At 33.8% G+C, this 16,426-nt stretch overlaps 3 protein-coding genes across 4 annotated transcripts; 2 read left to right on the forward strand and 1 right to left on the reverse strand.

Annotated features, from left to right (window-relative positions):
- Positions 1-808: 808 nt before the first annotated feature.
- Positions 809-3,373, forward strand: LOC106661356 (dehydrogenase/reductase SDR family protein 7-like). The gene is made up of 6 exons (XM_014384661.1): positions 809-1,072; positions 2,272-2,415; positions 2,471-2,687; positions 2,746-2,830; positions 2,884-3,044; positions 3,102-3,373. Exons 1-6 carry the CDS (start codon positions 929-931, stop codon positions 3,299-3,301), a joined length of 951 nt encoding a protein of 316 aa, XP_014240147.1. The 5' UTR covers positions 809-928; the 3' UTR covers positions 3,302-3,373.
- Positions 3,374-3,464: 91 nt separating this feature from the next.
- LOC106661354 lies at positions 3,465-16,396 on the reverse strand. Of its 2 annotated transcripts, none has more exons than XM_014384658.2 (9): positions 15,715-16,396; positions 8,717-9,014; positions 8,218-8,399; positions 7,883-8,150; positions 7,637-7,820; positions 7,297-7,459; positions 6,978-7,135; positions 6,791-6,919; positions 3,465-6,073 (listed from the first exon to the last, which is right to left on the reverse strand). In XM_014384658.2, exons 2-9 carry the CDS (start codon positions 8,973-8,975, stop codon positions 5,929-5,931), a joined length of 1,488 nt encoding a protein of 495 aa, XP_014240144.1. In that variant the 5' UTR covers positions 8,976-9,014; positions 15,715-16,396; the 3' UTR covers positions 3,465-5,928. The 2 variants fall into 2 exon arrangements, with proteins under 2 accessions (XP_014240144.1, XP_014240143.1); XM_014384657.2 differs by lacking the exon at positions 15,715-16,396 and adding an exon at positions 12,045-12,173.
- LOC106661355 (RNA-binding protein 34) lies at positions 13,178-14,596 on the forward strand. Its single transcript, XM_014384660.2, has one exon. The coding sequence runs from the start codon at positions 13,336-13,338 to the stop codon at positions 14,488-14,490; it is 1,155 nt and encodes a 384-aa protein (XP_014240146.1). The 5' UTR covers positions 13,178-13,335; the 3' UTR covers positions 14,491-14,596.
- Positions 16,397-16,426: the final 30 nt, after the last annotated feature.

Consider the following 16,426-nt stretch of genomic DNA (forward strand, 5'->3'; position numbering starts at 1 on the left):
GTATTATTTATATTAAAGGAAAATTGTTAAAGAGGTATTACTTGCTACAGGCTGCATGGTTTAACAATTTTATTTAAATTTAAATAATATTAAATTTAAAAAATGTTAAATTTACAGATGAAAAATGGTCCTAAATCAGTAATAAACCTCAAAATAATGTAGTTATAAAAATAATGAAGTTTTACAATTTGAAGTTGAAACAATACTGCATTCTTAGTTTGACAAAACAACAACAATCAATCACATCACTAGTAAACACAATGTAAACGTAAATTGGAATTACTACACAAAAAATTTATATTGTTTGGCCATAAAACACAAAATCAATTTGAACATAACTACTTTACTTATACATATTATTCCTTTTGTTTCAACATACTATTTCTTTTTTTTTTTTTTTACACAAGATGAAATTAATAAATCAGAAAAAGCCAATTTGAACTGTTAGAATTTAACGAAATTTTCAGCTATAAAATATGTTTTTATCATAATTTTTAAAAATTTAATTACTAAGTTTCTGATATTAATGAACTGAATATTCTTTCTTTTCTTTTTTGAAAATCACGGATAAAACACTAGCACTATGAGGAATGATATGACCTCTGCTGTTGCAAACCCTAGTAAAAAAATATGATACAGAATGAAACAAATATACTGATCATATAGCCATAGAGGGAGCATCCACAACTAGGTCCACTGGAGAGTGTACTAAAGCTATATATATATATTTTTTAAATGCCAAATAGTACTGTGGAGAGGTAAAGGTCCATACTTCAAAACTTCCCACTTGTCACCATGACAACGGTTATTTACATGCTGCTGTCCTTGAAATGAGGTTAATTGTTGGTTCACTCCAAGATTGACTTTACTTATGTTTTCATGTTTAACAATACATCTTTCTTAGTTTGTACAAATATTTAGTAACAAAATGCGACCTGTGCAGAGTTATAGCGCAATAATGGAATTCTTGTGGTTCTTCTTTGGGAAAACGTTTCTGCCAGTCCTAGTGCCAATTTTGGTCTATCAGTTGTACAAGGGAAGGAAGATCCCCAGGAAAAAACTCTGTGGGAAGGTGACCAATTTTCCTTTTTACAACAGCCACTAGCTTAAGTAATTCAGATGTGACAGGTCATTAACTAAATGTATTTAAACACTTGGATAAACTATTTCAAACATAATCAGACTGATTACTGTCATCGATGACCTCAGTTTTTATTTTTTTTGGGAAAGTCGGGTGATGCGGTCAGCAATAAATGTGGCCGGAAGAGCTGAGGAAACAGAATTCTCCTTTTTTGCGTTGAAAACCATGTGCGTCCACTTTTATGGACTGGGCGCACAGCTCTCTGCAACTCTGCATGAGGGTACGTTGAGTCGTTGAGGTTCCTCAGCTTCAAGTTTGAGGGGAGATCCTCCTGAAAATGACTCGCTGCTGTTAGATAGACCTTACTTTATGTGCATGGGTTACAATTCTGCCTGAACAATGGACCTACAGAAGAAGAATAAATAGGCTCTAATTTGTGACCTTTGAGCAGTCAGGTGCATTTAGAACAAGCCCTTTTGCCAGCCTGTGCTATAGCTGAGGGTGCTGTTGCCCGAACTTCAGAGAGCAGCTTACCCTCAGCTGTACGGTGTGGTTCTTTGCCAAACTGGGGCTTTAGGGTGTGATCCTTAGATGCCAGTACAGCAGAATATTCATTGGACCCAGATGTGACCCCTTGCAATGTGCTTCAGTGAAGCCTTAGGAAGGGCAGGGACACTGGGAATGATACTCAAGCTGGTATCATATAGCTCTATTATATTCTCCACCCTGAGACCATTTTTGTGTCCCCTAGTGTGTTGAAAGTAAATGTATTTATTTGAGTGAACGTGTAGTGTGAGAGGATCAATGGTGAAATATTGAGTACCCCTTCAACATTCAATTAAGCTTATATAATAGGTGTAAAAGGTACGGAGGAATGTCAAGGACCCCACCACCCTAACTGAGTGGTAGCCCCTGGAGCCCAATCTCAGCATACAAGACCTGGAGTGGGTAATTCTCGGTACTTAACAGTAATTTATTGTAAATTACACAAAAGCTGAACTTTCCAGTGGACTGCGAGAAGTGATAGTCTCGACTCTGTAAATCCAAATATACATGCACATACAGAATTGAGTTTATATTAATTTAATTAATAAGCGTGTTTCAAACATATTTGCATGTTTTTATGAACTTTCTTGCTTAGTTGACAATGTTGTCAATAAGGCCAGACTTAGACGTAAGTTTTTTGTTAGGTTGTTTTGATAACTGGGGCCAGCTCAGGGCTTGGAGAGGCGATAGCACAGTTGTTTTATCTTGCAGGCTGCAAAGTTATTCTAGCATCTAGGAGAGTCAAAGAGCTAGAAAAAGTCAAGTCCAAGTTGATGTCACTCAAACCGGTACATCATATGATGCAGAAAACAAGCATATAAGTTAATACTGAATTCATTCAAGGATGCGGTGTACATTCCCAAAATCCTCCAACTTGACCTGCTCGACGTCGATTCACTTTCGATGAAAGCTTCTGAGGCAGAGTCTATGTTTGGACAAGTCGATATTTTGGTGAACAACGGTGGGGTATCATTTCGAGGTGATATTCTAAACACTTCTATGGATGTGCACATAAACGTAATGACTGTCAATTATTTTGGACCACTCGCTTTGACAAAAGGTATTGATTCAATGATATAATTTATTATTTAACTTAATTTTATTTGTATTATTTTCAGCTTTACTTCCTGGGATGATAAAGAGAGGAGAAGGACACATCATTGGTATAAGCAGTGTTCAGGGTCAAATAGCAATTCCTCACAGGTCTTTTATGTTTTAAGCTTCCTAAAAAAAATATTACAAAATATTTGTTTTAGATCTGCATATGCTTCTTCCAAGCATGCGTTTCAAGCGTTCTTAGACTGCCTGAGATCAGAAGTCGCCCATAAAAACATACTCGTGACAGTCGTGAGCCCAGGTTATATAAACACAAGCCTTTCTAAAAACGCTCTCACAGAATCTGGTTCAACATATGGAGGTAATACTCCTCTTCATCATTTTTAATTGTTATAAATAATAAATAATAAATTTATAGTCACCGATCCTACAACAGCGAGTGGCTATGAACCTAAGTACGTTGCAGAAAAAGTCCTGTTGGCAGTCTCTCAAGAAAATCCTGAAATTATAGTTTCAACATTGGGACCGAAAATTGCGATCATCCTCCGAGTCCTCTGCCCTAAGTTGTATTTTCATATAATGAAGAATCGAGCAAAGAAATATCAGTTCACATATTAATACTTATGTGACTGAAACATTGCTTCCTATGAAGGATGATTGTATTAGATTAAATTATAATTTATTTTTTAACATTTGTTTACTAAAAAAAAAAAAAAAAATACCTGAACCAAAACTCTTGATTAGTCGTATGTATGATGTTGATGATGTGAATATATACTAGGAAGCCGAGGGTTTTTTCTTCCTCAAGCGCCCCTTTTGGCTTATTTTGCTTCCTTATTTCAGGTCATTTGACTCTATCATTCACCTAAGGAGTATGTCTATATTGTCTTTGCTACAATTCCTTTACTGCGTTTTCTTTGTAACTCTGGTTAGGTCTCCATTGACTGGTTGCTTCACATTCGACTATGCACATGTGTAGATGTTTTCTCAAATGCCAGTGAGTTTGTCAGTCTTGTTGAGGGTTGTTTACAAAGTAGGCTTACTATGTCTAGCATGGCTTGAATAGTAGTTTATCCACTTATTTTTTGTAATCCATTCTGTGAACCCTGTTTGTTTTTGTTATCCCAAGGATCGGTTCAGGACGTATATATGGCCTTGCAGAACTCTGGGCAGTATGTTTGCTTTTTTCGTTACTCAAAATTCCTTTGTGTCTTGGTACCCGAGGTTGTTGTGCTTACACAGGTTTTGGACGTTCTGGATCCATTCACTGACTAATCTTGATATTTTTTTTTACATGGTAGTGATTTAATAGGTTCTTGGCTATCCAACATTATGAGGATTTTTTGGCAGTGTAACTCTTTTAATTTTTTCTAAGGCTAAGCTTTGATGGCATGTATTTCAGCTTGAAATGAACCTAATGAATTTGCTCATATTTTGGACATGTATACAAAACGCCTGATCCGGTTCCTTCGTTTGTTTTGGATCCTGTATGCCATATCATTATATCTAATTTCCTCCTGAATTTTTCTCCTTTGTAGTCTGTTGAGACTTTATACAATGTTGTAAAGAGATCATGTAGTCAGTCAGAAAAAGTTTTTAATAATTATTGTTTGCCCAATCAAGTTCCATTCAATTTGATTGTTTCTGGAGCGTACCTGAGCTTTTCCTTGCATAATATTTCCAATAGAGGTAGGTTTAGCAGTTTTCTAGTGCAATTGAATTATTTTCATTGCCTCTGTAATACATAGGTTTGCCAGTCTTTGTGTGCTGCTTAATGTTTGGGTAGCTTGTTTTTGGTGAGTTTTGGTCCACCAGACTGGTGAGCCATAGGATACATACAGCCTTATCTTATTTTCAGTCCCTAAGATTTGCCTAGACTTCTCGTGGTCATTGGTAATATTTTTATTATTGTTATGATGCGCTGCCGGTGAGCGTTTCAAGTTAATTTCTTATAGATTATCCCTAGGAATTTAACCTTTTTTTTTACCAGCAACACTTCCGTATACCTTGTTTCTGTTTCTTTTCCTGGTAAATGGAATTAGTGTAGTTTTCGAAAGATTTTCTTTAAATCTCTACTGTGAGCACCATTTTTCCTTGTCTTGTATAACTGTCATTTGCATAGCCTTGGGTTTAGATTCCGCTTTCATTTAGTTTGCATATGAGATCGTCCACAACCACGTTTCACTGTACAGGTGTTTTCCTCCTTGTGGTCATCTTGCCACTGCTGCTTCAACTTTTTTGTGGAACATGGAGGCCTGCCCTTGTCTGCATTTTAGCATCGATCAGGGCCTCGATGTCTCAGTGATGTGACCATTGCTTCAAAAGAAGTATTCCTATGTAAAGGAGATTATTAGTGTATTTATTTTGTAATGAGAGTATTTCAACTATAAGGCATCCCTCGAAACACTATCAGTGTTTTTGAGAAAAAAAATTGTATGCTGGGTCCACAACCCTGACCATCCGATCATTGTATTAGTTTGCTTACCTTTACATATTTTGTGCCTGGCTACATTCAAATATCAATAGTTCCCAAATATATAAATCTAAACTGGTAAATTTCGGACTCGATACCAGAAACTGAATATCTTTTGTCATGATCAATAAAAATACAACTGAAATATAATCAAGTTTTATTAAAAGTAGTTTACAAAAATAAAAAGTATAGAGTTAATTAATAATTAATTTTATATAACACATATGTTTTCAATTGCACTTTCAGTTAATAGACAAGAGAGCTACAACTATTTAAATATTGTTTACCTTTTCATTAAATAAAATGTTTCACTTTTTTAATGAAAAATTGTATTGCATAACAGTACAGAGGCGAACATAAAAATGTTTTTTGTTCCGTTCTACAAATATAAATTAAGAGATTCCAAGTGTTTAGGGATGTATTGAGTGATGTACAAATACTGTAAATATTTTGTGAAATTGACATGATTGCTCACTTTTTATTGAAGTATTTAAATTACTTACTTAAAGATTGAGTGGATTATTAAAAATTGCATTTTATAATAAGTACCTCCTCCAAATAAATGTATTTTGCCTTAATTTTACTTCTAAAGGAACTTCTACTTAAAATTGTCAAACTTATAAAAGTATATGAATTAAAAAAATTACAAAATATATTAAAGATAATAAATACATAAAATATATATATGTTAAATAAGTTATATAACGAACTCGAAAAAAAAATCTTACCGAGGTTGTACAAATCTAATTAGATGGCACAACCACAATAAAAGTTAAAATATGGATGATCGCAAAAAATGCTCAGATCTTTGATAAATTTTCTTTAAGATGGTGCTGTCAACTTGATCCATAAAGTTAAAGTTGGTAAGCGCACAGCAGACGAGCATCACTTTCGCAATATCAATGTCATCAGTAAACCTGTCAATAAATGTGCAATATAAATTAGTCTTTCAAAAATAGCATATTCCCTGTTTTTATCACACTTTTATAAAATAATATCCTTTACAAATGCCACACAGTAATATGGAAGAGGCATTCCTTAGTGATATTATAATAAGGTTTAATGAAAATACTGCGAGTAGAAAATTATCTTGGCATCAAAATAATTGAAAAAATAGATTAGTTGGATGAGAAAAGATGTGTACAAATCAGGTTAGCCTATGAATAGACTGCCATGCTTTAAACCCGTACAAGGTCGCGAATCTCATAGAGATGACTTGTCTTCACCACTTGGCAGTGTGTCCTCAATGAGGACATTTTTTGAACACACCACTTTCTGTTGGCTATTACTTTCCCGACATTTAAATATTTTTGATGAGTGTGAAACCAGCCTTCAAACATTGTGCACCATTCTGGTACAGCTCCATTGCTGATGTCTGCAAAAATGTGGTGTGAAATTGTTTTTTTCAAATTTTTAAAAATAGTTATTTAGACAAAATATAAAGGGGAAAAAAACTCAAACTGTGATTTATAATTAATATTAAGGTATTAATGGGTGGGGGAAAGCCTCAGAGGGTTGACAGGTTTGTGCCTTCAATGTGTTAAAAAATTAATACAAAGTGAGAAGAACAAACAGGACTTTTTTTCATAGAAAATATACATTTTTAAACCTTTACTTTTATAATTTACACCAACCTTGATGTTTTTGTCAGGACATAATTTGACAATTTGGATATGACACATTGTATGTCCTGGTTGAAAGTGTCACCTTGAGTGATTTTGCCGATTTGTGTGAAAACCAATTGGCCACCCTCCTCAGAGACCCTTAAAAAAAGAATAATAATTTATAATGTCGACCGACAAATTTACAGATGCAACATACTGGTAGAACTCTAAAGGATCTGATATGCAAATAATGTCACCGGGAATGAAGTACTTGCTGCACTGAATATACAACATTAGTGATGGAGGCTGAGTGCTCGTGTACCAGGGTGTCACAAAAAAAATCGGGATCTTCTCATTGCTGATTACAATAAGCACCTAGCATTAAAACAAACTTTTAAAATTGATTCAATTATTATTTATTAAGATCACAACATTATTTTTGTTTTCAGTATAACTGTATACATTGGGTATTGCAAGTAAAAATACAGAAATTTAAAATTTTACAATTCACATTGAAGGTCAAACAAGAACACTACCTTTCCTGAGCTATTCTCAGCAACAAACGCATAAAAGTTCATTGCTGTTACCCTATTGTTTACCCTTTGAACGTGCCAAGGAAGGAGGTCAAGAACAGATTTTGATAATACACTTAGTGTTTTATCAAAAATACTCTGTGCCTCTGTAACATCAATCTCGAACCTGAAATACATTTAGGCATTATCTAATCTGAAAATATTTTACAATAAACACCTTTTAGTCATTTCAAAAGAACTGTTTCATTTAAAATATGTTGAAAAAAGAATTTAGAGATGAGAATGTACGTAGAAATATATTAAATTACAACAACATTGATTCTTAATCCATCTAGAACACTACCTGTATGCAAGATCTTTCCATTCTAGGTCAAGCCGCAACTTCATAAACGTAAGCAACATCATTTTATACTTAGAGAGCTCAGAAGTCGGGAGATGAATATACTTCACAATTCCAACTGCATTTTCATAAACGTTAAGGCCAGAATAATACACCAACTGCTCTCTGGCAATTTTGTCATTTTTATCTATAAACCAGTATTATAATTTATTTTTTATTACACTAGTTGAAATTGAAAAAATAATTTACTCCGGTTGCTGAGAGAGGAAGATGATGGAGTCGGAAAGGCAACATTGACTTTTCTCCTTATTATAGGAATATTTCTCGATATTTTTGATGTGTTCAATGTGGTGATAACTGGTGATGCCTCTTGTTTACAACGTTTAACCGGGGTTGTCTGGAATTGGCAGGAAATGCCAGAAATTTCCCTTCCTGCGACATCTGTGATGCTTATAAATGAATCATTGGCTCCTTGAATGTTGAATTTATGTGAATCTGTGATGTCATGTAAGACAGTCTGCTCAACAAACAAAATTGTGAAATAAACTTTTAAAAAAGTCTAAATTAAATTTCGGTTGACTGACTTTGTACTCTTCCCTGGGAGTTTTCCCATGAAAAACCGATGTCTCTCCTATGCCTGAATCACCACAAAAGGTGGTTCCTGACTTTGGAGTTGAAGTGAATTTGAGGTCTTGGAAAGTTTCCTTGTTTTCAACTGTCGCCGTTCCTTCTTCCTCCAATAAAGAAAGAGCAGTCTCATCAAGACCTAGATATGAAAACAATTACAGACCAAAATTTAGGCATTTGTGAATACAACAATTACTAGGTTTTGTTTTCTCAGAAGAAATGTCATGTGGTTGACCTAGAATAGTGTAATAATAATGTAGTTTCTTTGAAATAGTTTATACTACATCATTATCATTTACATGAAAAAAGAAAAATTTAAAATATTAAAATTTAATTTTTATTTATTTAAAAATGACATTGTTTTTGAAATTATTACTTATTACTAAATTTTCAGGAAATTATTTTATAATTAACACTATTTTATAAGATTACATTGTTTTAATTTTTAGTTCTCACCTAACAGTGAGTTGACATCAAGCAGTTCGTCAGGATAAAGAGGTGAAGGGTTGTCAAAAAGCCAGTCGCTAGGGCTCTCCACCTGCTCGCCAGAAGACTGGACAATGCTTTGAAGGAAATCGCTGTAGTCTGGTGTTGTACAGGAAGTCACCTCAGCAGAATTCCCCTCTTTTAACAAATTGAGAAATGGGTCTCGACCTTGTGCCATCCCTGGTCCGACACTTCGGCTAGCAAGCTTCTGCTTTCTCTGCCTTGACATTTCTTACATCCTCCGTGCTATTTTATTTTGTTTTAACCACTGAGGAGACAAAGTGTATAATCTTAGAATTAGGAAAACATATACATCAAGACTTATGTAAAAACTAAAATTAACAGATAAATTCAGGGGCTTATTGCAATGTTGATTATTTATCTGATAAAATTACCTATTAAGCGTTAATGCTTCTCTATTGTTCTACACCAATTGCAAACCAAAATGATCCAAAACAACCAAGATAGTATGTGGAAAATGTGAAGAGAATAAGGACATAAACATGTCCTGCCATTGTGTGCAGTACAAACACCACAGAGCTACTTAAAAAATAAGTTTCCAAGTTGGCCATCAGAAAAACACCAGAAAACATGAAATATTAAATACTCAACAGTTACTGATAGGATCAAACAAGAAGCACAATAAAAATTAAGCAATGTATATTTTGGCAAGACTGAAGCAAGCACACAAAGAGAGAGAGGAGGGAGAGAGAGGGAGAGAGAGAGAGAGAGAGAGAGAGAGAGAGAGAGAGAGAGAGAGAGAGAGAGAGAGAGAGAGAGAGAGAGAGAGAGGGGATACATAACAAAACTTTAGAATTAGGCTATTAGGAGCCAGACTCATTAAGACCTTGTATATTTATATCAACTGTCTATTGCTATGCAATGAAACAAATTTTGGTCTATTGTGCATCTACATCATAGTCTAAGTCTCTTCATTAGCTAAGAACAGCGGTATGTCTGAAAAATAATTTTATAGATTTTTTCTTTACTGATTTTGTAGGAATTTTATTTCTGAACAAACTAAAATTATTTTAGAGATGTTCTGTTCATTTCCTATTAAAAAAATGTTTTTGTGGGAAAAGCTGAGGGATTGATGGATTCCAGGTAGATTGACCTTACTCTTTCCCTTTGTTGAACTGCCTCTTGGTTTCCCTTCTGTTTTCCAGTTTGTTTCTATTTTGTGGTGTGTTTTCTGTTGGAAATGCCAAGGAAAAAACCTTTGATTAGATTAAGATTATGATTTTAAAAACCACCTCTAGCAATGCCAGGAGTGACTTCAAATTTATGAACTTATTCAATTAGACTTTTTCCCTATTCATGGCAATTATTTTTACAATATTTAGGCATTATTCTCACCTTTGGAGAGGCAATTCAACTAAGTACAGAACTGTGTGGTGATTAGTGACCATTAATCGATAATTATTCAGAAATCGTGAGATGCGGTCTAGTGTGATATAGGTTTCAGAAAAACATTTTCTTTATCGTGCCAACGTTTCGATCTTTTTTGAGATCATCTTCAGGGCTCAAAGTGTTTGTCTTTTGTGTAATTGTGCCATTCTTGTGTGTTGTGTTGAGAGTGCCCCTGAACACAAACATTACACAGAAGACAAACACTTTGATCCCTGAAAATGATCTCAATAAAGATCGAAATGTTGGCACGATAAAGAAATTTTTTTTCTGAAACCTACATCACACTAGACCACATCTCACGATTTCTGAATAATTAAGTACAGAACTTTTACATATGCTTCTTTATATTGTGACCCATCCCCAAGACTAACTGTTTCAAGGATCAATTTTGAGGATCTGAGCAGCCTGAGGATAGTTCACCTTGGGTTGCTAACACAACTGTGGACATGAGGTGTCTTATTGAGGGCATTTAAAACACAACAGGAGGAAAAGAAAGATTTACGCGGAAGGTGAATTTTAATGAGATGCATATACATTTGATCATTGTTTTCTAAAAGATGTGTTTTTAGGTACTTCAGTATCGTTTATTCCTGCTGTTCTATTGGTTAAGAATTTATTTTTATGGGTTCATATATTATTTGGTTTACAACATAAAATTGTAACTTTTTCATATATTTGACTGGGATTATATTCAGTAAACAGTAATGTGGATAAACAATAGCTTTTTTTAAAGAGTTCTAGGGAAAATAAAAAATTGGTTTATTGATTTTTTATGAGTTTTCATACAATATATATTAATATTTCATATTTTCTTGTCTGTTCCTCTGTTGTTCTGGTGGCAAGCTTAAGAACTTTTTTTTATTGGCTGTAACTGCGCACAGAGGCAAGACATGCTTTATTTCCTTATTCTCTTTGCATTTTGTTTGTTTTGGATCATTCTGGTCGTCAGATGTACTTTGGCATTTCACAATCTTCAGTCCTGCGTCCTGGGCAGTAAAGTATATGATAATTGTGATAGGTAATTCAGATAGTTTTTTTCTAATCTCAAATATTTATTTTGTTTCGTTTATTCAATCATGTATTGAATTGACTTTTCTAATTGTTTAAAAGAAAACTACCAAAACAAATCTAATTATCAGTGCTTTTTTTACCAAGTATGTATTCAGGGTACAAGGTCATCATAAGAAACGGTGGGAAGGTCGAGGGCTCTGTAATAACAAAATTACAACTGAGCTTCCTCGGGCAGTTTAAGCACAAAAGATGCAGTCCTAGAGAAACTTCAAAATGCATTGTTATAAAAGTGAGTTGGATACGTGGACATTTTAAATTTCTGCTGAAACTTATAGTGCAGTTTAAAATAACAATGGAACATCAATAATACTAATAAGACAGTTATTTAATAAATAAGAACGTTCTGGCCTATATTTTTATCACATTGGATTTTCATTGGTTTGTTGTTTATTACTATTTTTTCTTTAATGGGCGTGGAATTTAAGTAAAATATTGGTTTTTTTTTGTTTATTTACGTTCCAAGAGATTTAAATCATTTTATAAGGACTTATCCACTAGAATTAATGTAAAAATAAATACATTGTGTGTAGCATGAAATAACTGTTTTTCTGCTTATACTGCAAAACAAATCTCACACGTATGCACAAAAACACTAAGCTTCGAGCATAATTAAATAAAATAACATGTCAAAAGTTATTTTACTTAGTAACTAAGCCGAGAAAAGAAATTTATACTCAAAGAAATGGAATATGTTCATTTCTGCAAAACTAACATACCAAAACCGAGTACTAGAAAAAATAGGAGTGATTTTTCTCTCTTTCGTAAATGAAAGATCTTTCACGCTTTCTGGAACATATCAAACACTTCATTTACTTACAATCCGAGGAGTCTAAGAGGTCGACATTTACAGGAGAGTTCAATGCTGAATGAAAAAATAAGTTGAAACGGAACGGGACGGATTGACAATTCGGATGCCAACAATGGCGGCGTTTGACACTTGATAGGATTTTCGGCGGCAAAAAGCCGCACGACCTGGCGCCTTAGGGGCCTCGATTGGGAGGTTACGCAACAAAGTCTGATCACTTTTAAGTTCACCAATTGAATAAGTAAATGTTAAATAATAAATATAAACAATATATATATGCAATATAAAGATACAATATAAAATACGAGAGACAAAGAAAATAGCCCACCCTAGGTGTTTTTTTCTCCCTTTACTAAATACTTGCAATCGTTATAATTTTTCTTTTTTGTTATTTACTGGATACTTTTAAAAGAAAAGTATGTGATATAGCTAAATAAAAAAAGTAAATTAAAAATTAAACTCAGTAAAACAATTTTACCAAAAATGTTGCTATGGAAATAATGAAGAAATTCAATTCAGATCGGAATATTTCATCCTATTGTATTGATCACCGCTTGCATACTCGACGTGGCATCAATTTCAAAGTCAATAAAATGTTTTTCGATGTTTTTGGGTTTTTCTTGGGAAGAAAAAATAAAATAAACGTCCTACGAGCCTTTTACATAGAAAAAGACAATAAAAATTTTTTCGATTTTTTTTTGCGTTTTTGTTGGAAAAAAACAACGTATCCTACGGGCCTTTTACATCGAAAAAGACAATAAAATTTTTTTAGATTTTTTTGGGTTTTTGGGGTTTTTCTTGAAAAAAAGTGTCCGGGCATTTTACATCGAAAAAGGCGTTTTTTTTCGACTTTTTTTTCGTTTTTCTTGAAAAATACGCGTCCTACGAGCCTTTTACATCGATAAAGACAATAAATTTATTTTTAGATTTTTTGGGGTTTTTTGCTTTTTTCTTGAAAAATACATTTAAAAAACTTGCCTACGAGCCTTTTGTATCTAAAAAGACAATACAAAATTTTTCGATTTTTTTTTTTGCATTTTTCTTGAACATGAGTATACGCACTGCATCACAGTTTTAAAGTTCTTTCTGACTTTTTGAAGTTTTCAAGTTTTATTCCGGATCTTTTGATTGCATGTGCATTGAAAACCGTAGTGTTACCTCCTTGAAAGGTGAACACAACACGTGATTTTCAAGTTGTGGTGTTTTCAATATAAACAACTGCGCAGTTTGTTATTCCATACTTAAAATATTTTTTAAATAAAATTTATACATTAATTCATGCTATTTTAATTGAGGAATAAAAATGAGCTCGACAGGAGTGAAGAGGAAATCGAAAAAACAGCCGAAGATAAGCGAGAGGAAAGTTCGTAGGAAAGAGTGGTTCAAGAAGCAAAAAGAGAATCCTCAAAAGCCCAAAATTGGCTTGGAAGACCTCTCGGAATCGGATTTCGACACTGACGACGATCTGTCACTTGACGACGAAGAATACGGAACCCTAACCGATACGGAGGATGAGAGCGTCGAAGAAGAAGAGATACTGGAGCCGGAAGGTTTCGTCAGCGAAGAAGAATCGGAAGACGAGGTGAAGATTAAAAAACGGGCGGAGAGGCAGCCGGCTGAAGAAGATTCGAGGACTGTATTCGTTGGGAATCTTCCGAATACCATAACGAAGAAGAAACTGAGAAAATGGTTCTCCAAATATGGAAAGGTGGAGAATGCGAGGCTGAGATGCCCTCCGAGGGCCGACCCTTCCATTCCGAAGAAGGTCGCCACGATTAAAAAAGACTTTCACGAAGGGCGGACCAACATTATTGGTTTCGTCTGCTTCAAGGATGAAGAGAGTGCACAGAAAGCATTACAAGCGGACGGTTCAAAATTTGACGAAGAGCATCACATCCGAGTAGATCTGGCTGGGAAGAAAGAAAATGACCCAAAAAAAGCTATCTTCATTGGAAATCTTCCATTTGGAGCAGAGGAAGAACAGCTCAGAGATATATTTTCCAAATGCGGAGATATCAAAAGTATAAGAATAGTGCGGGATAAGACTACTTGTGTCGGAAAAGGTTTCGGGTATATTAATTTCAAAGAAAGACATTCTGTCCAACTGGCACTTGAACAGGATGGAGTGACATTGGGAAAACGAGAATTAAGGGTGAAAAGGGCTGACAATTCCAAACAGGAGAAATCGCCCCGCACGACTGAAAAACCCTTCATGAACAATAAACAAGGCAAAATGAAAAATAGTTTTAAAAAAGACTCCACACAGAAAAAGAAGAAATTCACCTTCGCCAACAAAGAAGAGAAGAGCAAAGTGAGGAAGGCTTTTTACCAAGGGGAATTGAGTAAAATGAAAGAAAAACGTAAAACCAAGAAGAAAAACAAATTTCAAAAGAAGCATGAAGTTCTGAAGAAGATTTTAAATTCTACAAAAGATAACAAAAAAAGTGTAAATAATTAAATTGTTAATGCTTTGTATTTTTTATTGAAGGACTTTACTATGTTCGTTTATAATTAAGACAAAATTATAAATTATTCTATGTAATAATATATATTTTAAAAAAATACTTTAAAAAATATTTTATTTATATACTTCCAGTACATAAAAAGTCATTTAGTGCCTTTTTATTACTTACATGAGTATTGTAAAAAAATAACTTTCAACAAAGGGAGGGAGGGAACTTACGATAACAAAAAAATTGTAGTTGGGTCATTTTATCTCCAGCAATTGTTGTTTTTTTTTTAACACAAAACCGTTATTGAAGATGATGAAAAGACACAGTGCAACTAACAGACCAAAATATTTGGAATTAATCAAACTACAGGTTCATCATCCTGCATAACTCAAGAGGAATTGTATTTGTTTAGCACTTTGTTGGCTATTGTATTCTGGGTATTGTTAAAATTCACCCTAACACCTAAGAAAGCTGGACTACATCAGTTAATGAAGTACGGTGGCTCAGCCATACTCTTGTCAAATTGACCCCTACTTTCATCTTGCCAATCAAGACACCCTAAAATATAAATAAAAATATTCTTTTATTGCAAAAAAAGAAAAGTTATAAACATGCATAATATATAATTTAAAGTAAATTTATGGCATGGGGGACTGTCTGCCGGATGTCGATTTCATTTGACTTAAATTTTAGGTCGACACAGAGAAAAAATAAAAAAAAGAGAAAAATTGATCATTAAATAAATATTACAATTAATAATTACATTAAGCACTAACAAACATAAACCATAATTTTTTGTTCTTAGTTTAATTTACTATAAGTATAGATTTATAAATTATTTGGGCCAGCAATTTATTATGAAAAAGCTTTAAAATATTCAAAAATTAAATTCTAATATTAACTCTTGGCGATAGTGGCGCTTATACTTGGTTAAATTTTTGTAATCATTAAGCAACAAGTCAATAAGCTGTGTCTTATTCAATTTAACAAAATTTAGATGCAGAAGCCGAATCTCCGATAAGATAGTGCATTTTGCAATAAAATGCACTATGTCTTCTTTAACAGTTTTATAAAAACTGACAAACACAAACATTCTTTGTGTACACACTGGTCGGTGGAAATAAAAATAAAATAAATATTTTCTCAACTACCAAGGAGGAAAGCAGTTTAAAAGCTAGAACCTGCAATAACTCTGGCCAAAGGTAAAACAATCCTAGTCTATTAATTACCTTCGGGGCTCTGTCCGAACCCTGGATGATGTGTCACATTACGTATGCGGGAGGAGGCACTCGCATTATTTTGAACACGATAATTATCAAAATGAAAAAAAAAAACCTTGAAAATAAGACAAACTGAAGGAAAATAACTCTTGGAGGCTAATTAACAGTGGACTGTATGGAAGCAAGGCGGAAGGGAACATAACTAGAACAGGAAAAAAAAAACAAATTGTGTGGTGGGAGCAGAGCTAGGATAAATTCTAGCTTTAAAAAAGTGGCACTAGGGAAACAAAATAAACAATTATAATTCACGATATTTGGTACAAACATTCTTTATGGTTTTTTTTGCAAGGAATGTTCAATTTTAGTGAACGTGCTCAATAGAACAAGTTGCTTCATGCCTTTGTGTTAACACAATGCCAAGTATGACGTATCTGTGTGTTCAAGTTGTATACCTTCTATGGCCCTACAAGCACGTTCAAATACCCTACTTTTCTAAAGTATTGCCTGACTTTATTAGCTTCAATAAATCCTTCAAATCTCCAGGTACTTCACAAATAACAAACATGAATAATTGTCTTAATTCAGTAATTACAAAAATCAACCAAACCGTATGAAAGGTCACAATAACAAGAGAAAAAACTGCAGATAATTAAGAGAAAAAATAAAGTCCACCACTGAAGAAGGCGAAAAGTTGACATGCCTAAGTTAGCGGGAAATACAT

This window comes from Cimex lectularius, unplaced genomic scaffold (assembly GCF_000648675.2).
Source record: "Cimex lectularius strain Harlan isolate CLEC.00 unplaced genomic scaffold, Clec_2.1 scaffold16, whole genome shotgun sequence".
Classification (NCBI taxonomy): Eukaryota; Metazoa; Arthropoda; class Insecta; order Hemiptera; family Cimicidae; genus Cimex; species Cimex lectularius.